The 25,612-nt window shown below is 47.6% G+C and overlaps 1 protein-coding gene across 39 annotated transcripts in view; it reads right to left on the reverse strand.

The window, feature by feature from the left end:
• The window catches only part of adgrl2a (adhesion G protein-coupled receptor L2a), a 683,083-nt gene that overhangs the window by 315,414 nt on the left and 342,057 nt on the right, over window positions 1–25,612 (reverse strand). For all 39 annotated transcript variants that reach the window (XM_038793693.1, XM_038793686.1, XM_038793688.1 and 36 more), the window contains one exon: window positions 15,478–15,662. In XM_038793693.1, coding sequence (XP_038649621.1) covers window positions 15,478–15,604 — 127 coding nt within the window. In that variant the 5' untranslated portion in view covers window positions 15,605–15,662. The remainder of the gene's footprint in view (window positions 1–15,477; window positions 15,663–25,612) is intronic.

Below are 25,612 nucleotides of genomic sequence, written 5' to 3' on the forward strand. Positions count from 1 at the left end.
CGCACACACACACACCACCCAGATGCATGCACACACACACCACCCAGGTGCACACGCACACACACCACCCATACAGGCGCACACACACAGCACCCAGACGCACGCACACACACAGCACCCAGACGCACGCGCACAGACCACCCAGATGCGCGCACACACACACCACCCAGAGGCGCGCACACACACACCACCCAGAGGCGCGCACACACACACCACCCAGGCGTGCGCACACCACCCAGACGCAAGCACACACACCACCCAGACACGCGCGCACACACACACCAACCAGATGCGCGCGCGCACACACACACACCAACCAGACACACTACTATATACAGGATACCCTACAATTCTCACAGCGCCCCCACCCTTTAACCCTCAAACTACCAATGTCACATTTTGGCGTATCCTCTGTGTCACGGTGGACACAGAAACTCACATTCTTATGACATTATAGCTGTAAGCACCATCCCTCCATGTTAAATTACTCTATAACTAAATGCAGCATCTGATACACTGAGATATTTGCACAGAATTGCGCAGGCTGGTCTCCAGTCTGTTTCACATCAGCTGATCTCAGTTCTGGCCTTAAGTGCACTGGAGCTTCGGGGAAAGACATTTCTAACTAACCAACAACAACTCTCCAACACTTTCACTGAGGGAACTTCCTTTCAGGTGTATCAGGAGGAGCCATTCAGCCCTCAAATCCTCCCTGGCCCAACTCAGAGAATGCTTCCTCATTGAGGACAGAATCAAATTGAATGTTCATGGTCTGCGGCAGTCAAAGTCTGAGGCCCAGTCAGACTTTCCAGTGTAATGCTGAGGGGGTGCGATAACGTTGTGGTGCCACCTTTTGGAGCAGCCATTAAATCAAGGCCTTATCTGCTCTCTCAGATGGGGTCTTAAAAAGGATCTGATGGGAATAGCTCAAAGAAAAAAGGTAGTTCACCCCTGTGCCCGGCCAGTATTTACCCTGCATCAACATCACGAAAATGTGCGAGAGGATCTGGCCATGATCACGTTGGTGGGCGCTCGCTGTGTGCATGTTTCCCATCCCCTGTTTGCCTCATCACAATGGCGGCTGCACTTCCAACAGCAGAAAAAGCATTTCATTGGCTGCAAAGTCTTTTGGAACATCCTGAACGCAGAAGGCGCTATATAAATGCAAGTCTCTCTTTGCTGCTCATTGGTCACGGCTCATGCTCGCGACAGAGGTCATGAAAGAGTTAACGGCCACCTTTGGGACGGCCCTCCCCATGACTCGAGGATCGAAGGAGAGGAAATTGAAAACGAAGGCCGCCATGCTAGATTTATTAGTTGTTTTTGTTTAAAACTGTGGAGGACTGCAGCTATTAATTATTCAGGCAGCATGCATAAGTGATAGGGAATATTTTACGCTGAGACAGTTCAATAACAAATCTGTATTCACAGTTCAAGCAACCCGCCCCCACCCTCCTCAGCAACAACCCTGACAAATATGCAATTATTTACTGTTTTCTCACAGGCACACTCTGTATTCAGATGACTGTCTTCTGTTACTCAAGGAGGTTCCAATGCTCCAACTCTGTCACCCCATCCGTAACAAACAGACTGAGGCCATTCAGTCCCTCGAGCCTGATCCACCCATCACATTACCCACTAATCACCCATTAGGCTATGGCTGGTCTGAAGATTAAGCCCTTTGGCCCACCTTGGTTCGCTGACACCTTAACGCCCTTGTCGAACAAAAAAACAATGCACAACCAATTCTGAAGCAATCATTCACAGAAAATCCTAATCACAGAAATCCCCCCCCCCCCCCCGACCTTTATTCTTTCATGGGGATGTGAGCGTCGCTGGCAAGGCCAACATTTTTTTGCTCACCCTTAATTTCCCTCGAAGGGAGTGGGGCTTGCTGGGCCATTTCAGAGGGCATCACTGTGGGTCTGGAGGCACATGTAGGCCAGACCAGGCAAGGATGGCAGATTTCCTTCCCTAAACGGTATTGTTAATGAACCAGATGGGTTTCCACAAGTACCTTTGATAGTTTCATGGGCCGGAATTATCCAGAAACACGCCGCAGGGAGGGGGCGCGGAAAATCCCGCCCAATGTCACTGTTACCGAGACTGGCTTTCGATTCCAGATTTATGAATCGCATTATCAGCTCCACTGGTTGCCACGATGGGATTGGAACCTCTGTTCCCCAGAGCCTTATCTGGGCCTCTGGACAACTCTCCCGGTGACATAACCACCCCCCGCCACCATGACCCCATGGAGAGTGGCCTCCAAAAGTGGGAAGGGGCTGAAGCAACAAGATGGAATCACAAAGAGTAATCCTCAAATCGCAGGCACAGATTACAGAACCCCATCTAACAATTACAAACACGATAAAATCAGATTCATTACATTGCTACAAGCCAATGGCCCCGATTAAAAACTGTTGGAATCCCAGATGAGAACACAGGATCAGACACAATCCCCCTAAAACACCAGCAAAAATCAGATGGAGTGGTAAAACAGAACAGAATCTGGCCTGTGCAGTCAACAAGGGCAGGTTTTTCTGGCCCTCCCCATGGCCATTGGCTGTCTGCAAGTTCTTTTCGCCCCGCTGATGTCTATGGATCTTGCGCACCCCTTCACCCTCCATCACTGGGGGGGGGGCACCATTCGAGGACCGGAATATCCCAGAGGTGGGAAGGGCTGGAAAATTTCAGCCCATAATTAACCAGGAGGATAACGCTGTCCGAGTATGCGCAAAAGGAGAAACGTGCCTCCCTCCTCCTTCCTGCAACCCTACCAAAAGAATTATAGTGAGAAATCTGACAGCACCAAGTTAAAGTCCAACGGATTTGTTTCAAATTACTAGCTTTCGGAGCAGTGCTCCTTCCTCAGGTGAATGAAGAAGGAGCAGTGCTCCGATAGCTAGTGATTTGAAACAACCCTGTTTGACTTTAACCTGGTGTTGTAAAACTTCTTACTGTGTCCACCCCAGTCCAACGCCGGCATCTCCACATCAAAAAATATATATAAATGGTTCATTGCAAATTGGACAGAGCAAATATAAGCTATCTCCCCCCTACCCTGTGCTACTTGTTGCAACTGCTTTGCAGCAATGCACCCATATTAATCATTTGAATGGTTACTGGATTGCTTCGCTCTCGCACTGAAATGCGATCACAGAATCGAGACAGGTAAGCAAGCACTGCTGTTTGCCAAATAATAAATTAGTCACCATTCCAGAATGAAATGACAATACAGCAATGGAAAAGTGGCTGCAGAGATATTAGATGCAATGGTTGTAATCTCTTAAAATTCCCAAATTCTGGAAAGGTCCCAGGATTGGAAAATTTGAAAGAGGGGAACAAAAAGCAAGAAACTATAGATCAGTTGGCCTAACGCCTGTCATCAGGAAAATGTTAGAATCCCTTATTAAGGAGGCAATGGCAAGACACTGAGAAAATCAAAATACAATCGGGCAGAGTCTACATGGTTTTGTGAAAGGGAAGCCATGTTTGACTAATTTATTAGATCTGTTTGAGGAAGTAAGAAACAAGTTGAATAGAGGGGAACCTGTAGATGTGGTGTTATTGGATTTCCAAAGGGCACTTCATTAGGTGCCACATCAAAAAAAAAGCTCATGGTGTAGATGGTAACAAATGAGCTTGGATAGAGATTGGTTAGCTAACAGGAAGTAGAGAGTAGGGATAGATAAGTTATTTTGGGGTTGGCAAGCTCTAAATAGTGGAGTGCCACAGAAATCATTGCTGGGGACTCAACCATTTACAATCTATATCAATGACTTGGTGGAAGGGACCAAATGTTTGATAGCTAAATGTGCTGATGACACAAAGATAGATAGGAAATTAAGCTGCTCAGAGGGGTTAGAGGGCGCACACAGGGCGTTAGTTAGGTTAAATGAGGGGACAGAAATTTGGCAGATGGTGTATAATGTGGGAAAATGCGAACTTGTCCACATTTGGCAGGAAAAATGGAAAAGCAGTGTGTTATTTACATGTCGAGAGATTGGAGAACTCTTCGGTACAGAAGGATCGGGGTGTCCTTGTACATGAATCACAAGAAATATGGAGGTGCAGCAAATGACGAGCATAGTAAATAGAATGTGGGCAGTTAATGCAAGGGGAATGGAATGTAATAGGGAACAGCTGTACAGCACATTGATGAGACCACACTCAGAGTGCCATGTACAGGTTTGATCTCCTTTATAAAACGGGGATATAAATGTATCAGAAGCACTTTAGAGAAAATTCACTCGATGAGTCCTGGATGAAGGGCTTACCGTATGAGGAAAGGTTGAGTAGGTTGGGCCTGTACTCATTGGAGTTTAGAAGAATGAAAGGTGATCTTATTGAAACACGTAAGATCCTGAGGGAGCCTTGACAGGTGGATGCTGAGAGAATGTTTCCCCTTTGTGGGAGATGCTGGAACGAGGGGACATAGTTTAAATATTATAGGTCTCACATTTATGATCAAGGTGAGTTTTTTCTCCTCTCAGAGAAAAGTCAGTCAGTGGAATTCTCTTCCCAGAGGAAAGTCAAGGCTGGGCCATTGAATATGTTCAAGGACGGGCAGCACGGTGGCGCAAAGGGTTAGCCCTGCAGCCTCACGGCGCCGAGGTCCCAGGTTCGATCCCGGCTCTGGGTGACTGTCCATGTGGAGTTTGCACATTCTCCTCGTGTTTGCGTGGGTTTCGCCCCCACAACCCAAAAGGTGTGCAGGCTAGGTGGATTGGCCACGCTAAATTGCCCCCGAGTTGGAAAAAAAATGAAGTTGGCTACTCTAAATTTATTTTAAAAACAAAAGAATATGTTCAAGGATGATTCAGACAGATTTTTACTTGACAATATACGAACATATGACAAAGGAGCCAAGGATTGTGGGGATAAACAGGAAACTGGTGGAGCAGGCTCGAAGGGATTGGCCTGCTCCTGTTCCTGATTCTTGAACCTTGTATTCTTGAGAAAGAAGCAGATAATCTGATTTTAGTGAAGATGATTCAGTGACAACAACTGGCCAGTAATTTCAAAATTGTGCCATGGGGTCTCTGGCAACTTTGCACCTCACCTGAAAGATGGCACCTCCAGCAGCGTAACGCTGCAACCAATCCTGGGTGCTGCTAGGCATTGTGGGCAAATGGTGTAGAAGGTAGATACATATGTGAGGGAGAACAGAATAGGTTGATAGGGTAAGACAAAATGTAGTGGGAGAAGGATTGTACCACGGTAACAAATCATGGACTAATTCCTCTGTAGACACGATGCTTTGTTTAAAAGCCTTTCTTATGTGTGCTCCACTCAGTTGTGGCGATTGGATTATGGGCTAAAACATTTTGGAGTGGGGCTTAATCCCTCAATTTACAAGCTAAAAATATGGAAACATTACCACGGAGCCATATCTATAGCTCTTCACTGGACCCCAAAAGCTCTGGGGCCTGATTCAACGGAAATGAAAGGGTCTCGTGTCGAGCGCGCTTAGCTGGGTGCTTCGTGGCACTGACAGCGGCGAGGACGACCCCGCTATTAAACGTGGGCTCTGCTTCATTTCTGGGCCTGGGCGAGGAAGGGCCAGAGAGGCCACACTTAGTCCCAGTTGCAGCATCAACGAGCTCCGCTCGCCAGTGCAGGAAGAGATCACAGATCAGCCATTTTTAAATTGCCACCACAATCTCTAGACTCCCCACCCCAGGACCGCAAGTAACTTCAGAGAGTCGTGAATACCGCCCAGTCCATCACACGAACCTGCCTCCCATCCATTGATTCCATCTACACCTCCCGCTGCCGGGGGAAAGCAGGCAGCATAATCAAGGATCCCTCCCACCCGGCTTACTCACTTTTCCAACTTCTTCCATCGGGCAGGAGATTCAGAAGTCTGAGAACACGGACGAACAGACTCAAAAACAGCTTCTTCTCCACTGTCACCAGACTCCTAAATGACCCTTTTATGAACTGTCCTCATTAACACTACACCCTGTCTGCTTCATCCGATGCCAATGCTTATGTAGTTACATTGTATATCTTGTGTTGCCCTATTATGTATTCTCATGTATTTTCTTGAATTCTGTTCAATTCCCTTTTCTTCCCATGTACTGAATGATCTGTTGAGCTGCTTGCAGAAAAATACTTTTCACTGTACCTCGGTACACGTGACAATAAACAAATCCAATCCAATGCTCCAATTTACCGATAAGGGAGTCCTCAGGCATCCCCTGCACCCCACCTCATAGGGGCAGGGCCGGGCACCCCCAGACCAGATTCCCTGGCGGAGGCAAGATGTCACCTGGGGAGCTCAAAGTTCATGGCCACAAATACAACACAGTCCCCAACAAATCCAGTAGGGTATTCAGAAGAAACCTCTTTACCCAGAGCATCAGTGGCAAAAAGAAAATAGATTCGGGGGAAAGCCTGGCAAGAGGAGGGAGCAAGGAGTGGAAGGGTAGTTGATAGGTTGACAACAAGAGAGGAGGGAGGAAGCTCGTGTGGGCCGTTAATACCAGGATAGCGTCGATACTGCGAATGGCCTGGTTGTGTTCGGTGTTCAATGTAAATCGGAGTGCTTTGTTTCTCGGTCAGTGTTAAACGTGTTTCTCTCAGCCAATCCTTTTTAATACTGGGCTTCATACTCCCTCGATCTGGGCAGAGGGGGAATTCTGCCCCCCCCCCCCCCCCCCCCCCACCTGCGATGCAACACTCAAAATTTCCAGCTTGAGAAGTGCCTTTAACTACTCACGGGAAGCCTAATTAACAGCATCACGCCGTCTCTGAAGACTTGGTTCTCACATGGAGACAGGTGATGAAAACAGCAGCACACGAAAAATGCACCACCTCCAATAAGGCACAAATTGGCGCGCTGATGAATCCACTTCAAGGACTGACGTCCCACTTGAAGGTTTCACAATTGCTGGCGACACACAAACAGTAGATGTGAACAGCCTGGCGCGCATCACGCTGATTAAAGGCAAAGGGAGAAGGAGTTAAAAAAACAAAAGTTTCACCACATAAAAAGCCCGTCACAGCCACGCTACTCCTGTAATGTGGTTTTGTGGTTTTCCTGGCATTTTACACTCAAGAGAAATGAGTGAGACTCTCTGGCTGTACTCAGTTCAATTTAAATAAGGTGTCCCCAAGGGATTCAGCCCATTAAGGGTCTAGACCTCCAGTTTCTCAATAATAATCCATTTAAACAAGATGAAGCACTGTGGAGGGAAATTGGCCCTGGACGGACTGGCTGGCAGTGCGGCTAGACGTTCCTCGCCAATAGGAGCATTGTCAGCATGACATGTAAGTGACCCAGAAGTACCACTGTATACTCAAACGTGTGCTGAAACCATTGTAAAAGCGGTTTAGTGTAGCGCACAGAATACAACCTCTACATTACGCTGCAAGCCATTAACCGCCTTCCCTCGATCCATTCTGAGAGCAATGAATCTTTGTCAGGCTATGACATCACAGACGCCAATCCTTCTCCCAACTCACCCACATTACCAGCAGGCGTGTCAGCCAGATTATGATCAGTCGCATGATTTTCCCCGAGTACACTTCCTCTCCCTAACCTGGGACAGCCAATGTCTTGCTGCCTGCCAGACTGATGTGGAATTTGCGAGAAGGCCAAATATCTATCCTTTCATTGTCGTCAAGGAGATTGCAGGGCGTGCTGCAAACCCATGTGATGTACGCCCGACTACCCACAGTGCGGAACACAAGAGGCCTAGTTGCAGCAGAGAAGCCTGCAGTGTAGCTCTTTGGGTTGTGGGGCGAGACCCACGTAGTCACAGGAAAAATGTGAAAACTCCCTGTGGGCAGCACGGTAGCACAAGTGGATAGCACTGTGGCTTCACAGCGCCAGGGTCCCAGGTTCGATTCCCCGCTGGGTCACTGTCTGTGCGGAGTCTGCACCTTCTCCTCGTGTCTGCGTGGGTTTCCTCCGGGTGTTCCGGTTTCCTCCCACAGTCCAAAGACGTGCAGGTTAGGTGGATTGGCCATGATAAATTGTCCTTGGTGTCCAAAAAGATTGGGAGGGGTTATTGAGTTACAGGGATAGGGTGGAAGTGAGGGCTTAAGTGGGTCGGTGCAGACTCGATGGGCCGAATGACCTCCTTCTGCACTGTATGTTCTATTTTCTATGTCCACACGAACAGTGACCCGGGGCTGGGATCGAACCCGGGTCCTCAGCACCGTAACGCAGCAGTGCTAACGAGTGCATCATCTAAATGATGAAAAACTATAAACGCCGGTGGTCCAAAGAGATAGAATCATAGAATTTACAGTGCAGAAGGAGGCCACCCGGGCCATCGAGTCCGCAATGGCTCCCGGAAAGAGCACCCCACCCAAGCCCACACCTCCACTCTATCCCCGCAACCCATTTCACCTTTTTGGACGCTAAGGGCGATTTAGCACAGTCAGTCCGCCTAACCCGCATATCCTTGGACTGTGGAAGGAAACCGGAGCACCCGGAGGAAACCCATGCAGACACGGGCAGAATGTGCAGACTCCGCACAGACAGTGACCCAAGCCAGGAATCGAACCTGGGACCCTGGCGCTGTGAAGCAACTGTGCTAACCACTGTGCTTCCCTGCTCCCAAAACAGAACAAAATGCTGGAAAATCTCAGCAGGTCTGGCAGCACCGATGGAGAGAGAAACAGAGTTAATGTTTCAAGTCCGTCTGCCTCCTGTATGGATTTGAAACATTGGGCAGGGTGCAACAAAATGGGAACTAAGTCTCATAGCGAGCACATTTAGCCATGTGTTCCCGGAGCGCTGAGAAACACAACGCTATAAACAGGCGGATAGGGTCCTCCTCCCCCTCCCCCCCTCCCACACTCTCCCCAACACCCGCGCAGGGCACAGCGGATAAATTGCCACCACATACCTTGGCAGTGCCACCTGGGCACCTTGGCAGTGTCAGGCAGGCACCCAGGTGGCATTGCTAGGGTGCCTGGGTGGTACTGCCAGGGTGCCACCCTGCCCAGAGGGCAAGCACCTGGGGGTCTCCATACTCCTGGGAGACCCACCCCCCCACGAGTGCTGTTCCATCTGGTCCCTGTTTAAGGAGGTCAGCGCGGAATGACAGTCGCCCGAGGTCTCCGAGGCAACAGGCTCAGGTCCCAAACTGCCCTGGGTACCTCAGGAATCTGCACATTAAAGTGAGCCGAGCTGTCTCACTCTAATATGCAGGTTTGCTGAAAAGTGATTCCGCCCACATTGGGTAGACCCCAGGGGCGAGCTGTTTTCCGGGCGCAGCGTGGCCAGCCGATCATGCCCATTAACGCCACAGATGCTGCCATCCTTGCTGTGCCTTTCCTGCATTTTCTGTTCTTATTTCAGATTTTCAGCATCCGCCGTATCTTGCTTTGATTTTAGTGGTTCCAAGAGACTTAGGGGCCCATTTACGTAAGATTGTTGAAATTTTACGGGCATGTACAGAAAAAAAACACCACAAGACTAATGGACTGTTGGTCTTTATGTCGAGAAAACAAGGGAGCTGAAGTTATGCTTCAGCTACACAAAGCCCGTTTTTGACCATGGCTGGCCTTTGGGTATATTTACCAGGATGACACCTGGATTCCAGTGGTTAAATTATGACACAGGATTTACAATCAAGGGTCGTACTCCCTGGAATCTAAATTCAGAGGTGTTTGATTGCCAATTTCAAGATATTTCAACACTAATTCGGCCCCAATTCTACACATCACACTTCTGGGAGGTTTTGGAGAGGATGCAGAAGAGATTTCTCAGAATAGATCGAGGGATGATGGATGACAGTAAAATTAGTAAGAAGTCTTACAACACCAGGTTAAAGTCCAACAGGTTTGTTCCTTCCTCAGGTGAATGAAGAGGTATGTTCCTGAAACATTTATATAGACAAAGTCAATGATGCCAGACAATGCTTGGAATGCGAGCATTTGCGGGTAATCAAATCTTTACAAATCCAGAGATAGGGGTAATCCCAGGTTAAAGAGGTGTGAATTGTCTCAAGCCAGGACAGTTGGTAGGATTTTGAAAGTCCAGGCCAGATGGTGGGGGGCGAATGTAATGCGCCATGAATCCAAGATCCCGGTTGAGGCCGCACTCATGCGTACGGAACATGGCTATAAATTTCTGCTCAACAATTCTGCGTCGTCGTGCGTCCTGAAGGCCGGCTTGGAGACCGCTTACCCGGAGATCAGGGGCTGAATGCCCTTGACTGCTGAAGTGTTCCCCGACTGGAAGGGAACATTCCTGCCTGGTGATTGTCGCGCGATGCCCATTCATTCATTGTCGCAGCGTCTGCATGGTAAAATTAGTAGCATGGGTTGGCTGAACACTTGGGGTTGTTCGCCTTTGAGCAGAGAAGGCCAAGAGGAGATTTGGCAGAGATGTTCATCCAAACCTTCATAGCTTTAAAGTAAACAATGTAAAACAGACTCCAATGGCTGCAGAGTTAATAACTAGAGGGCACAGATTTAAGATGATTGACAAAAGACGCAGAAGCAACAGAGAAAAAAGCCTTTGCACTCAATGACTGGTTTTAAATGCACGGCTTGATGGATAGGGTGGGAGACACAAATTCAACAGCAGCCTTCATCGGAAAACAGAATAAAAATTGAAATGGAGTTAGACAAGAAAAAATGCGGGAAGTGGAACAAACTGGACTGAAGGGGTGTCATCTTTATGATGGGCTGAATGACCTCCTTCTGTATGGTACCATCCCATGATATAGAACATAGAACAGTACAGCACAGAACAGGCCCTTCTGCCCTCAATGTTGTGCCAAGCCATGATCACCCTACTCAAACTCACGTATCCACCCTACTCAAACCCACGTATCCACCCTATACCCGTAACCCAACAACCCCCCCCTTAACCTTACTTTTATTAGGACACTACGGGCAATTTAGCATGGCCACTCCACCTAACCCGCACATCTTTGGACTGTGGGAGGAAACCGGAGCATCCGGAGGAAACCCACGCACACAGGGGGAGGATGTGCAGACTCCACACAGACAGTGACCCAGCCGGGAATCGAACCTGGGACCCTGGAGCTGTGAAGCATTTATGCTAACCACCATGCTACCCTGCTGCCCCAAGGGGATCTGATAGAATAGGTGGAAAGTGTTTCCATAGGTCAGTTAGGGAGACTAGGGGTGCGATCTTCTGGCTGTTCACGCCGGCGGGATCCACTAACTGCACACCCCCACCGCAGGTTTCCCGGCAACGTGGGGCGGTTTCAATGGGAAATCCCATTGATAGCGGTGGGGGGAGAAAATCCCGCTTCCGGCCAGCGACGGCCCGCCTCCCGCCACTAAGAAACATTCCACGGGGAGGCCAGAAAATCTCCCCCTGGAACAAAGAGACAGAGCCTCAATCCTAGAGCCAGGCCTTTTAGGAATGAAGTTCGGGAACACTCCACACACAAAGGGTGCCAGGCGTTTTTTTTAATCCTTTTCTGGGATCTGGGTGTTGCTGGCAAGGCCAACATTTATTGCCCTCATCCCTAATTGTCCTTGAAAGGAATGGTTTGCGAGGTCATTTCAATATTACATCACATTATTGTGAGTCTGGAATCACATTAGGCCAGACGAGGTTAGAATGGGAAAGGAGTTCAAAATGGGGAAGGGGGTCAGGGGGGGTAGACAGGAAAGTGGAGTGAGGCCCCAATGAGATCGGCCGTGATCTTGATCAACTAGCACAGCAGGCTCGAGGGGCCGAACGGCCTCCTCCTGCTCTTAATTTGTATGTTTATATTGAACCAGATGGATTCTTACAACAACCAATTACAGTTTCATGGCATCATTACGGAGACTAATCTATTGAATGTAATAATTAACTGAATTCAACTTTCACCAGCCAATGTGGTGGGATTGCAAACACGAGTCGCCAGAACATTAACGTGAGCTTCTGGTTTGCCCATCAGTGACATTACCACTAACCGCCCTCTCCCGGACACACACACACTTTGGAATGCGCTCCCAGAAATGGCATTGATGATGCCTTTGGATAACGGAGAGCTAAGAGATACGGGCAAAGGATCTCAAGATTGAATGATGGAACAGGCTCGAAGGACTAAGTGGTCTCCTGCTCGTCACTGCATCATCGACAACCTACTAGCACATAGTGTCATAAGAACTTAGAAGTAGGAGGGGTAGCGCCATTTGTTCCTTCAAGCCTGCTATCCAGTAAGATCATGGCTACCTTGTACCTTAAATCCATCTTGCTGCGCTATCCCCACATTCCTCAATTCATTCGGCCCTCCAAAATCAGGCCTACTATTTTGAAGGAATCCATTTCTTTGATCTCCGAACAGTTAAATATTAACTTTTTTTTAAAAATTAGATGCGGTGTCACGTGGAATAATTGGAAGCAACGACAGCAACATGAGGAATAATCTTTTTTCTAGCAGTACTGGAATAAGCCAGCATAGAGTGTGGTGGAGACAGGTTCGGTCGAGGCTTTTCAAAAGGGCATTGAATTGTAATCTGAAAGGGAGAATGTGCAGAGAAGCGGGGAGAAAGTGGGGAGTGAGCTGGATGAATGGCTCATTCAGAGAGTCAGTATGGACATTATGGGCTGAATGGCTTCATTCTGTGCTGGAGCAAGTCCGTGAATTGTATGGCTCTGCAATCATGAATTAAAAATGAAGTTACTCCCCAGGAAAACATGCTTGAAGTCACGGTGGCACAGTGGTTGGCACTTCTGCCTCACAGCACCAATGACCCGAGTGCAATCCCGGCCTCGCCTGACTGTGTAGAGTTTGCGCCTTCTCCCCGTGTCTGTGCGGGTTTCCTCCCACAGTCCAAAGATGTGCAGGTTAGGTGGATTAGCCACGCTAAATTGCCCCTTAGTTTCCAAAGGTTGGGTGGGGTTACAGGGATAGCGTGGGGAAGTGGGCCTATCGGAGGTGATCTTCCGGAGCATCGATCCAAAACCTCAATGGGCCGAATGGCCTCCTTCTGCACTGTACAGCTGGGAAAAATGAGGTTTGGTCAGGAACTTTCGCCTGCGTCTGGCATTGCACTAACACACAGGACGTAAAATCAAACTCTGAACACAACGCCCGGGGAATTACAAGCTGCAATGTCACAATAAAAAATGAGATGTGCCTCAAAAGATACGCTTGTCCTTTCTGCAGCTCTGAAGGGCAGACGTGGACTATGTCGGCGACACCTCGGTGTTAACAAGGCTCATTGCGGGCTGAACTCTCACCTCTGGCTTAGAAGGCCGGTTTCACGTCCATCCCCAGAATGTAAGCACAAACAGCCAAGGCTGAGAAGCCAGCACAGTGCTCAGGGAGTTTGGCACGGTCAGAGGCACTCATTTCCGCTACGAGTTGTTAAGCTGAGCTCTTGGCTACCCTCTGAGGTGAATGTTAAAGATCTCACGCCGCCATTTTAAGAAGGGGAAGGGACCAATGTTCTGAGCAATATTTATCCATTGATTGATATCACACAAACAGAATAGGCGGTCATTATGACATTGCTGTTGATACAAACTGACTACTGCGCTCCCTACAATACAGTGGTTACAGTTCATGGAATCATAGAATTTACAGTGCAGAAGGAGGCCATTTAGCCCATCGAGTCTGCACCGGCCCTTGGAGAGAGTACCCTACTCAAGCCCACGCCTCCACCCTAGCCCCATAACCCAGCAACCCCACCCAACGTTTTTGAACACGAAGGACAATTGATCACGGCCAATTCACCTTGTGGGAAGAAACCGGAGCACCCGGAGGAAACCCACGCTGACACGGGGAGAACGTGCAGATTCCGCACAGACAGTGACCCAAGCCGGGAATCGAACCTGGGACCCTGGAGCTGTGAAGCAACTGTGCTAACCACTGTGCTACCGTGCCGCCCTAACTGGATGTAACACAGTTTGGGATGCCCTGTAGTGGTGAAAGCCACTATATAAATGGAAGTCAGCCTATCTTTTCCATAGAATCCCGACAGTACAGAAGAAGGCCATTCAGCCCATCAACCCTACGAAAAAGCACTCTATCTGGGCCCACACACCCTCCCCGCCCTATCCTGTAACTCCACCTAACCTGCACATCTTTTGACTCACTAAGGGGCAATTTATCATGGCCAATCCACGTAACCTGCACATCTTTTCATAGAATCATAGAATTTATAGTGCATTTGGCCCATCGTGTCTACACCGGCCCGTGAAAGAGCACCCTACTTAAGCCCACACCTCCACCCTATCCCCGTAACCCAGCAACCCCAACTAACTTTTGGACACTACGGGGCAATTTAGCGTGACCAATCCACCTAACCCGCACATCTTTGGACTGTGGGAGAAAACCAGAGCATCCGGAGGAAACCCACGCAGACACGAGAGAACGTGCAGACTCCGCACAGTCACCCAAGCCAGGAATCGAACCCAGGTCCCTGGCGCTGTGAAGCAACAGAGCTAACCACTGTGCTACCGCACACTCACTACGGGGCAATTTATCATGGCTAATCCACCTAACCCACACATCTTTGGATTACAAGGTTAGGGCAGCAAGCAGCCGAACCACACTATCATGAGAATGTCCTCCCCTGCGTCGATGACGTTTGTTGTCCTGAGCTAGCACAAAGGATAGGTCCTGAATTTGGTTTCAGCATGCCTGGGCTGAAAGGTTCTTCCTGCTCCTCTTGGAAATGCCAGATCCTGAATGCTGGACTTCCCACAATTGATGGCAAAGTCAAGATGAACTTGTCAGCTTTGCCAAACCAATCAGAGCGATTCGATAACAAAACAGGAGATGTCAGCCTCCAGTCTTCACAGAATCTATAGAGTTTGCACTGCGGTTGCTACTGAGCGAATTTAGCTCAGATCGTTCATTATCTCCAGAGTAACGGTTATATCTCACGAAGAGGCCATGAGGGAGTGAAAACAAGACAGAATTTTAAAGCAAGGCAATGCTCAAATACGGGGGGGGGGGGGGGGGGGGGGGGGGGAATAGGTGAAGGGAATATAGGAAATAGAAGCAGTAGGCCATTCGGCCCCAAAGCCTGCTCCTCAATTCAACTAGATCATGGCCGATCGTCTACCCCAACGTCATATTTCCTCACTGTCCCTGTATCTCTCAATATCTTCAATATGCAGATATGTCTCGATCTCAGCTCAGTCTTGAACATACACAATGGCTGAGCCCCCACAGTCCTCAGGGGTACAGAATTCTAGAGATTCACCAGGCTCTGTGTGACGGAATTCCTCCTCATCTCAGTCCTAAATGACCTGCCCACCCCTCCACCCCACCCCACACTCTGCTTCGACATCACCCTGCCCCCCCACCCTTTCCTGTAACCTTCCTTCATCCAGCCTGCCAAGCCCTGTAAAGATTTTGTATCTTGAATTGTAAGTTGAATTTTTCTCTTGAGCAAAGGGAGTCGCTGTAAGTTAGGGCACAGGCAGTAGGTAAACCCCAGGTGTAGGCGGCGGAATGAGTTTTGTGAACACATTTACAAACAACAGCTTTGCCACATTGTCAACGTTGAACAGCAAGATCCAGATCTTACCTTTCGTAAACGGTAACCACCCGCCGAGGACAATAAAGCACCACAGAGCCCAAAGTTTCCAGACAGCTGATGACATCTTCTTCACCATTAATCTCTTTTTATTTTTGGCAGACACTGTTTGACACATCTGGTTACTGATGTTTCGTGCAACAGATGCTAATGGCTCGCTTCATTACTCTTCAAGTCTGAAATAAAGAAATAGTGCAATCTGTCACTGCTGAGGCATCAATCAAAGTACCATAGGAAGGATTGTTTTCTGAATTAAAGATCTTTAACAAGTGACCTATTGTTGGAACAGTGAGTGAACCTCAATCTTGTGTCCCGTTCTGATGAAAGAAACCATCTTGGAGAGTTGAACATTAAAACAAATCCTTTCAATGTCTTCCCGACACTCGGTCCCTAAAAGCAAGCAGTGTAGACCAAAACATCGTTCTGCCCGGTGCCCAGTAGGGACCCCATCCATTGACTCCATCTACACCTCCCGCTGCCTGGGGAAAGCGGGCAGCATAATCAAAGACCCCTCCCACCTGGCTTACTCACTCTTCCAACTTCTTCCATCGGGCAGGAGATACAGAAGTCCGAGAACACGCACGAACAGATTCAAAAACAGCTTCTTCCCCGCTGTCACCAGACTCCTAAATGACCCTCTAATGGACTGCTCTGATTAATACTACACTCCTGTATGCTTCACCTGATGCCGGTGTGTATGTATTTACATTGTGCACCTTGTGTTGCCCTATTATGTATTTTATTTTTGTTTTAGTTTCTATTCATATACTAAATGAACTGTTTAAGCTGCTCGCAGAAAGATAATTTTCACAGTACCTCGGTACACGTGCCAATAAACAAAGCCAATCCAATCCAATCTTTCTCAAGGGCAATGAGACATGGGCAATAAATGTTGGCCTAGCCAGCGACACCCAAATAAATGAATTTTAAAAATAAACTTCAGAAGGCTCGCCGGCGTTCCTATAACACATGGATTGCAACAGTTCAAGAAGGCAGCTCTCATTATCACCATTTCAAAGACAATTAGGGATGGGCAATAAATGGTCAGTAAATACCAAATCCCATGAATGAATATTGTTTTTTTTAAAGTGTAAATGCTGTCTTCCATTCCCAGATCTGCATCTGCCTGTGCGAAGGTCACTCGCCTCGACACCAGTTTGCATTTATACAACACCTTAAACATCGCAATGTCACAAGGTACTTCAGGCGGAGTGCATTTTGAGGCAACCTGTGACGCTGAGCCACATCAAGTGATATTAGGACAGATGACCAGAAGAGGGAAGTTGAAGAAGTATCTTAATAGAAAACCACAAGACCATAAGATCCAGGAGCAGAATTAGGCCACTCGGCCCATCAAGTCTGCTCCGCCATTCAATCATGGCTGATATTTTTCTCATCCCCATTCTCCTGCTTTCTCCCCATAACCACTGATCCCCTTATTAATCAAGAACCTATCTATCTTTGTCTTAAAGACACTCAGTGATTTGGCCTCCACAGATTTCTGCGGCAAAGAGTTCCACAGATTCACCACCCTCTGGCTGAAGAAATTCCTCCTCATCTCTGTTTCAAAGAATCGTCCCTTTATTTTGAGATGGTGTCCTCTGGTTCTAGTTTTTCCTGCAAGTGGAAACATCCTCTCCACGTCCACTCTATTCAGCCTCGCAGTATCCTGTAAGTTTCAATATGGTCCCCCCCCCCCCCCCCCCATCATCCTTCTAAACTCCAATGAGTACAGACCCAGAGTCCTCAACTGTTCCTCATACAACAAGATCTTCATTCCAGGGATCATTCTTGTGAACCTCCTCTAGACTCTTTCCAAGACCAGCACATCCTTCCTTAGATACGGGGCCCAAAACTGCTCACAATAGTCCAAATGGGGTCTGACCAGAGCTTTATAGAGCCTCAGAAGAACATCCATGGTCTTGTATTCTAGCCCTCTCGACATGAATGCTAACATTGCATTTGCCTTCCTAACTGCCTATTGAACCTGCATGTTAACCTTAAGAGAATCATGAACAAGGACTCCCAAGTCCCTTTGTGCTTCTGATTTCATAAGCATTTCACCATTTAGAAAATAGTCAATGCCTCCATTTCTCCTTTCAAAGTGCATAACCTTACACTTTCCACGTTGTATTCCATCTGCCACTTCTTTGCCCACTCTCCTAGCCTGTCAAAATCATTCTACAGTCCCCCTGCTTCCTCAACCTGTCCCTCTGCAGATCTTTGTATCATCTGCAAACTTAGCAACATTGCCTTCAGTTCCTTCCTCCAGATCATTAAAGTGTATTGTGAAAAAACAAGGCAAGCGGGTCAGAGGTATAGAGGTGGAGGAGCTCAGGGAGGGAATTCCTGAGCATACGGGACAACCACAAATGGTGTAGCAAGTATTGGAGAGACAGCATTCTCCAACCGATCAATACAGAAAGCTGGGAGGGTAAATACAAGCCTCCTGATTGATCAACCACGCAGGTCCCTGTGAAAATAACTCTGCAAACAAACTAACCTCTAATGGAGCTTCCGAGCCTTTTGCGCTTACTGAGAAATGAGGAGAGACTGGTGACAGAAGTGGTTTTCAGACCATGTAATTGGGGACTAAACTAGCTACAAAGACAGTCAGTCTAGCAAACAAATAAACAAACAGGTAATGCATATCCCGTCCCCTGCAAGTAAATTTAAAAGGTGGATCACTGCTGGTATTTCAGTCCCCAATGACCCGGCTCTCTGCGGACCACCTTCGACAGACTGGCAACAATCCTTTCTTGCTGATGGGAGTATTTTACAGGCAGGAGACTGATCAGATATCACAGAGTGCAACTACTTAGGAAGTTTTTAGCTGCAACCTGATCCTACGCTCTGTGTTTAGACTGGCTCCCTTGTTTCCTTAACTCCTCTCCTCTCCGAGCTCCTTCTATTGTTGCGCCCCAACCTTTACTGACCCCGGCAAATAAGTAAGTCAAAACAAACAACGGAGACAACATGAAAGTATAACTCAGAAAGCAGCACAATGAGACGGAGTTAGGCGGTCAGAATGTGCCCCAGTTAAAGGAAATACTTTGGCCGGCAAACACTGGAAAGCCACTATGGGACGTCTGTCTTCCCTTTGTGACGCACCTTGCGAACAATTCAAAGCATTCAGGGAGTCAGGTCCCATGAAAGATTACGGTCCGTCAAAAACATGTCATCAGTGTCATCAAAACTGTGGCCACCTGGGAGAGCGAAACCTTTAACAATCCAACTCCAGACCCTTGAGCACAAAGGTCTCAGTACGGTTGGGTAACCCCTTTCGGATAGGAGGTGAAACCAGTAGTTTCTTAGGTGAGCATCAAGAATCCCTTGGCGTAAATTGGAAGAAGAGGAGCAGACAAAATTCTCCCTGGTGTCCTAGTCAATAGCTATCCCTCAATTGAACATCACTGAATCCAGATTATCCGACCATATTGTGGCTTTTGTGGGAGCTTACTGTGCACAAATAGGTTGCCACGCTGCTACATTACAGCAGTGACCACATTTCAAAAGTGCTCCATTGGCTCTAAAATGCATTGGAATTTCCTGTGAAAGACAGTGTATAAATGCAAGCCTTTCTTTAATATAGTTATTGCTACATATTTCAGCTCCCCATCTTCTCTTAGTCGCATTGACTTCAACAAATGCTATGCCCCCACCATTGATACAACGGTCAATACTCCTAGTATAGCCGAGAGGCCCAGCATCTGTTCCTGATTTGTGCTATGTTGCCAGATCTTGTCTGCTGTGGCTTGACTTGGCTTCACAGCCCCTGGGCAAGGAAAGGGAAAAGTTAGGTCCTGATTGTAAAGATGCACTTTCAGAGGCTTCATTAAGTTCTCCAAAAGGATTTATTAATAGTAATTGTTCAGCAGCCACATGTCTGCAGCTTGTTCTCTACAGTTCTCCTGCCTAAGAGCTCCACCCCTTTGAGGTGCTTACCCAATCTCAGTCCCGATTGGTCCTCAAGCCAGATGACACTTAATCTGCAATGTTGGGCTAAAAGGGACAATCACCACATCCCTCCCCCTTTAAGTCCGTTATACAATCTTCAATAACTAATTCACTCGGTCCTAAATATTAGCGAACATTGTATACATGAGTTGGACAATTATAAATCGAGTCTTTGAGGTGTTTTCCTGTTTCTTGAAGAGCGGTGTAATTCTGCTGTCTTAGAAGCTTCCACAGGATCGACATTAAACAGAAACTCCAATAACATAGAACAGTACAGCACAGAATAGGCCCTTCGGCCCTCAATGTTGTGCCGAGCCATGATCACCCTACTCAAACCCACGTATCCACCCTATACCCGTAACCCAACAACCCCCCCCCCCTTAACCTTACTTTTATTAGGACACTCCGGGCAATTTAGCATGGCCAATCCACCTAACCCGCACATCTTTGGACTGTGGGAGGAAACCGGAGCACCCGGAGGAAACCCACGCACACAGGGGGAGGACGTGCAGACTCCACACAGACAGTGACCCAGCCGGGAATAGAACCTGGGACCCTGGAGCTGTGAAGCATTTATGCTAACCACCATGCTACCCTGTTGCCCTAACGAACTCTTCTCGCTCAGGCGATTCATTACTATTTGCTTCCATGGTCACATTACTTATGTCAGGATCAGGTACTTTGGTGCGTACAAGTTGGAGGATATTTCTTGATGGCAACACTAACTGTTGGAGCATCTTTCTACTCCTCAAGTGGTTCACATATTTACGAACAATCTGTCCTTCCACCTCCACATAGTACGACAGAGGTCCACTTAAGAGCAAATAATTCAAGGGATATAACGACCGAAGTTTCATGTTATGTACTTAATATGTTTTTTTTTATTTTTACTGTGGTGATGGCCCATTGATAAAATCTTGAGGCTTGCATGTTTAAATATAAACACCTTTATTGGTAGGCTTTAACTCCTTCTGTGCTGTAACTTTCCCATGGTTCTATGTACAGTTCCAAATGTGGAGGTGTTTCGTGCAGGCTTGCTGCATACTGAGTTCTGTCCTAAATTGTTCTCTGATTGTGTGGCTACATGCATCAGTCTGTGGGCGGAGCGACACTCCAGTCCCACACTGACCTTGTTCTGCCGAGCACCTCACATTATAATACATGCAGGCACATATCATCACAGTGCAACAAAACCTCATGCCTTTACAGTTCTTTCACAATCTTGGTTTGTCAGATGTGAAGAAATGATCAGGGTACTCTGTTTCTGGTACTTAAGTCATGTGATGAAGTTTCTTCTCTTTCCAGCATTTCAATTCAGCATCTTTTTCATCGACCATATTATTATATTGGTGGTTGTGGTTTTCCATCCACGTGGCCATTTCAGCAGTCTTGTTCTGGCATGTTATCCTAGTTTCCTTCTCTGTCTGATTTGCTGATTCTGCTGTCTGTTTTAATGTTTTTACCTCATTAGTTAATTCCTCATTACCAAGCTTCCCTTCTCCAAGTTCTTAGTCTCTCGATTCAATACTTATGGACAGGTACAAGAAGTACAAGAAGAGAGTGTTCCATGATCCAGTGTTTCTTTGAACATAAGAACTAGGAGCAGGAGTAGGCCTTCTAGCCTGCTCTGCCATTCAATGAGATCATGGCTGATCTTTTGTGGACTCAGCTCCACTTTCTGGCCCGAACACCCTAACTCTTTATTCTTCAAAAACCTATCTATCTTATCTTGAAAACATTTAATGAAGGAGCCTCAACTGCTTCACTGGGCAGGGAATTCCATAGATTCACAACCCTTTTGATGAAGAAGTTCCTCCTTAGCTCAGTCCTAAATCTACTTCCCTTTATTTTGAGGCTATGCCCCCCTAGTTCTGCTTTCGCCTGCCAGTGGAAACAACCTCCCCGCATCTATTGTATCTATTCCCTTCATAATTTTATATGTTTCTATAAGATCCCTGTCATGATATGCAAACATGCAGCTAATGAACACACAGAATGAGGACACGACCAATGAGCAGTCAGGACACTCAGGGGTGGTATCTCACTATAAAAGGGGTGAGGCACTCACGCCCGCCTCTTTCCACAGACCAACATCTACAGAGTGAGACAGCGTGTATCCTCAGCATCACACCCCAGCACGTGGCTTAGAGCAAGGCTGGTTCAGTTAGACTGAGTGCCTACATTTAGATTAGCAGAGAGTCAATCTCATTGAGAACTGTGCTAATAGTTCATTAAAACACATTGAACTCACTTCAAAGTCTGGAGCATCTTTTACTCAAAACTGCATCAAGTGGCAGCTTGTGTTATTCCAAATTACGTAACACAACAATCCCCTCCCGCATCCTTCTAAAGTCCAACGAGTACAGTCCCAGTCTACTCAGCCTCTCCTCGTAATCCAACCCCCCCCCCCCCCCCCCCCCCCCTCAACTCTGGGATCAACCTAGTGATTAACCTTAGTGTTGAGTCTTCCTTGTGAAAAGTACAAGTCAGAGAATCATCTGCATCCTGTACATGTTGTACGGACAGAGCGTATAGAGTGACCAGGATTCGAGGACGCAGCAGCTGAAGGCATTGCCAAAAAGAAGTGGAGTAATGAAAAACCGGGGATGTGGAAGACACCAAACTGGAGGAGTGGAGCGTTCTTGGAGATAGGTAGGTGCCAGGCCATGGGAGAATTTCTAAACAAGGGCGTGAATTTTAAGATGAAGGCGTCATCAGACTGGGAGTTAAGATCAGTCAGTGAGCAGAAGAGTAACGGTGAGAGGGCTTAATACAATGAGACCACAGGCAGCAGAGGTTTGGATGCAAATTGTGATATCAGAGCAAGCTGATGATGCTGTTATCTTCCTTTGCTTTGAAGCCAAAGACACTTTGCTTTTCCATTCTATTGAGCAGCACATTTCAACCATCACGAGCGAGTGGACATAAAAGTACTTTTTGATGGGAAAAGAAGGGTTTTGGTTTAAGAATGATCAGAGCTGCAGACTCCATTTGTCGCTATTTGAACATGATATAATTAATTCTACAGCTCCTGTGCACACAAACCAGGCAGCAGAAAGCTCCCGTGGTGAGTGAAATAGAACTGCCAAAGTAAACAAAGGGGAGAGACGACAGGAAATCTAAAACTGCTTTCAGAGTGAATCCAGTGTCTCAACTTCTGACATTTCGCTGTGAATGTTGCAGCTTGAACTCCGAGCCATTTCAGAGGCAAATAACGTCGAATCGCAATGGGTTTAATGTGGGCCACTGTTAGGTCCGTGCAGAGACTTCTCGGGGCTCTGCAAAGCAATTGGTAAGTGAGAGATGGCAGCGCAAGTGTAGCCTCCACATCTGAAGTACAGAATGAACGGGCTGTCTCACGGAAGAGGGCTGGCAACACATATGGAGGAGGGGCGAGAGCAGTACGAATATAAATACCTGTTTTAATAAAAGCATTGTTGAAACACTCCTCATGTGCAGCATTTTTGTGGTATGAGAGTTGGAATTCAGATGGAAGGTCTGTAACTGTGAAAATGAGTCTTTCCGTTTGAGAAACACCAGCCTAGGCTCTCAGTCTTCAAATATTCTCTCTACATTTCTCTGCCTCCCCATAATCTCTCCACTTTTAACATGTTCCTTAAAAGCTAACTCATTCATCAAACTTTCGGTCATCTGTCCTAATGTTCCATCTTTGTCCCAGGGCAAGTTTTTGTCCTGATAATGTTCCTGTGAAATATTTTAGGACATTTTATTGCCTTTAACTTTTCTACATAACGGCAGACATTTGCTCTTTCGATCGCAAGTTCTGTTTCCATTGGCAGCTGGAGAATGGGGCAACAACCGGCAACCCTTCACCCCATGACATTCAATGGCATTCAACTGTCACTGAATCCCCCACTCTCAACGTTCTGGGCTTACCACTGACCAGAAACTGAACTGGACTAGCCATTTAGATACTGTGGCTATAAGAGCAGGTCAAAGGCTAAGAATCCTACAGAGAGTATCTCACCTTCTGACTCTCCAAAGCCGGTCCACCACCTACAAGGCACAAGTCCGGAGTGTGTTGGAATACTCTCCACTTGCTGGGCTAGTACAGCTCCAACAACATAAACAGATCAACGCCATTCAGGACAAAGCAGCCCCGCTTGATTGGCACCCCATCCACAAACATTCACTCCCTCCACCACCGATGCAGCAGCAGCTGTGTGCATCATCCACAAGATGCACTGCAGTAGCTCAATAAGGCTCCTTAGGCAGCACCTTCCAAACCCATGACCACTACCATCTAGAAAGAAGAGGGCAGCAGATACCTGGGAACCCCACCACCTGGAGGTTCCCCGACAAGTTGCCCGCCATCTTCACTTGGAAATACATTGGCGTTCCTTCACTGTTGCTGGATCAAAATCCCGGAACTCACTACCTGACAGCACTGTGGGTGTACCTACACCACAGAGTGTCCTTTGGTTCAAGGCAGCTCACCACCACCTTCTCAAGGGCAATTGGTGATGAGCAATAAATGTTGGCCTAGCCAGCGAAGCTCACATTCCATACATGTAAAAAAGAACAAACATTCTCAACACAGGCAGATCACTTGCTCAGAACAAGATTTGGGGCAACTGGAGATATTTGGTGAAGTTTCCAAACTTTAGACCGTGGGAAATTAACCCTTCTTATGCCTTTCAAACACCAATAGTCTTTGCTACTTTTCCCCAACATTCTACACTACTTTTCTCGAAATTTCCAAACTCAAGTGCACCTCCTTCAACACTTACAACTACCAACGAGACGTGAAGGTAAGGCTCCCCTGTCCAGGTGGGCACCAAAGATCCTCCAACCATGGCAACTCAAAGATGATCTTGGGCTTTCGTACCGATATTCTGGCCAATATGGAGTCAATCAGCATCACAAAGCCACTGAATGGGTTTTTCTGCAGCATGCCCCCCCTCCCCACCCACGGCCTGGGTACCATGGTAATGTTTGGAGCGTTAAACAGCTGTCAACCGTGATGATGTCTGCCGTTGGCAGAGCCGGAGAATCCTGGCCACCGTGGGCATCATTTCATTTTTCAGTGTTGCTTCTGGGATAGAATCAAAGAATTTACAGTGCAGAAGGAGGCCATTCGGCCCATCGAGTCTGCACCTCCACCCTATCCCTGTAACCCAGTCACCCCACCTAACCCAAGGGCAATTCAGCATGGCCAATCCACCTAACCTGCACATCTTTGGATCTTCCTACACTCAATGGCTGACCCATTGCAACAGTGATTACACGTCAAGAAAGTGCTCTCTTGTTTCTGGCATTGGGATGGTCCTCACCTCGTGGTAGCAGTAAAAGTTCTTTCTTGATTTCTTTACTTGATCTCGGTCAGAAGGACCCAGGTTTGGGCTCATTCCTTAATTACAGATCCTGACAGAAACATTGCAGTGTGAGCGCCTCGAGGAAGAGGCTTGAATAACTGACAATTTTAACTCATTAAGATCTGGGGCTTCATTATGGATACACCAATCGTGACCCCACTGGATATAGACGCAACGACGAACCTGGGAAAAGTCAGGCAAAGCATTTCTCCACTCAAAGAACATACAGTGCAGAAGGCCATTCGGCCCATTGAGTCTGCACTGACCCACTTAAGCCCTCACTTCCACCCTATTCCTGTAACCCAGACACGAAGGGCAATTTAGCATGGCCAATCCACCTAACCTGCACATCTTTGGACTGTGGGTGGAAACCGGAGCACCCGGAGGAAACGCATGCAGACACGGGGAGAACGCGCAGACTCTGCACAGACAGTGACCCAGCGGGGAATCGAACCTGGGACCCTGGCGCTGTGAAGCCACAGTGCTATCCACTTGTGCTACCGTGCTGCCCATTAAGGTTAAAAGATAACCTGAAAATAGGTCTTCAGCATTATGTAGAGCAAGGTAAAGTTTCCAAAGACCCAGGTGACCATAATCTGCTTTCCCCTTTGATGGGGGTGGGCTGACTGGTGGTGATTTAAACCTGAGCGTCACAACACCTCAGGCGAAGGGCAAGGTTGAGAAGAAGGCAGGGCCTTCACGAATACCCACAGCCAGTACGGGAATTGAACCCTCGCCGTTGGCCTCGCTCTGCATCACGAGCCAGCCGCCCAGCCAACTGAGCTAAATGCAGAGCGATGGCAAGGTAAATAGCGATAAGATTGTTTCTCAGG

This window comes from Scyliorhinus canicula, chromosome 4 (assembly GCF_902713615.1).
Source record: "Scyliorhinus canicula chromosome 4, sScyCan1.1, whole genome shotgun sequence".
Classification (NCBI taxonomy): Eukaryota; Metazoa; Chordata; class Chondrichthyes; order Carcharhiniformes; family Scyliorhinidae; genus Scyliorhinus; species Scyliorhinus canicula.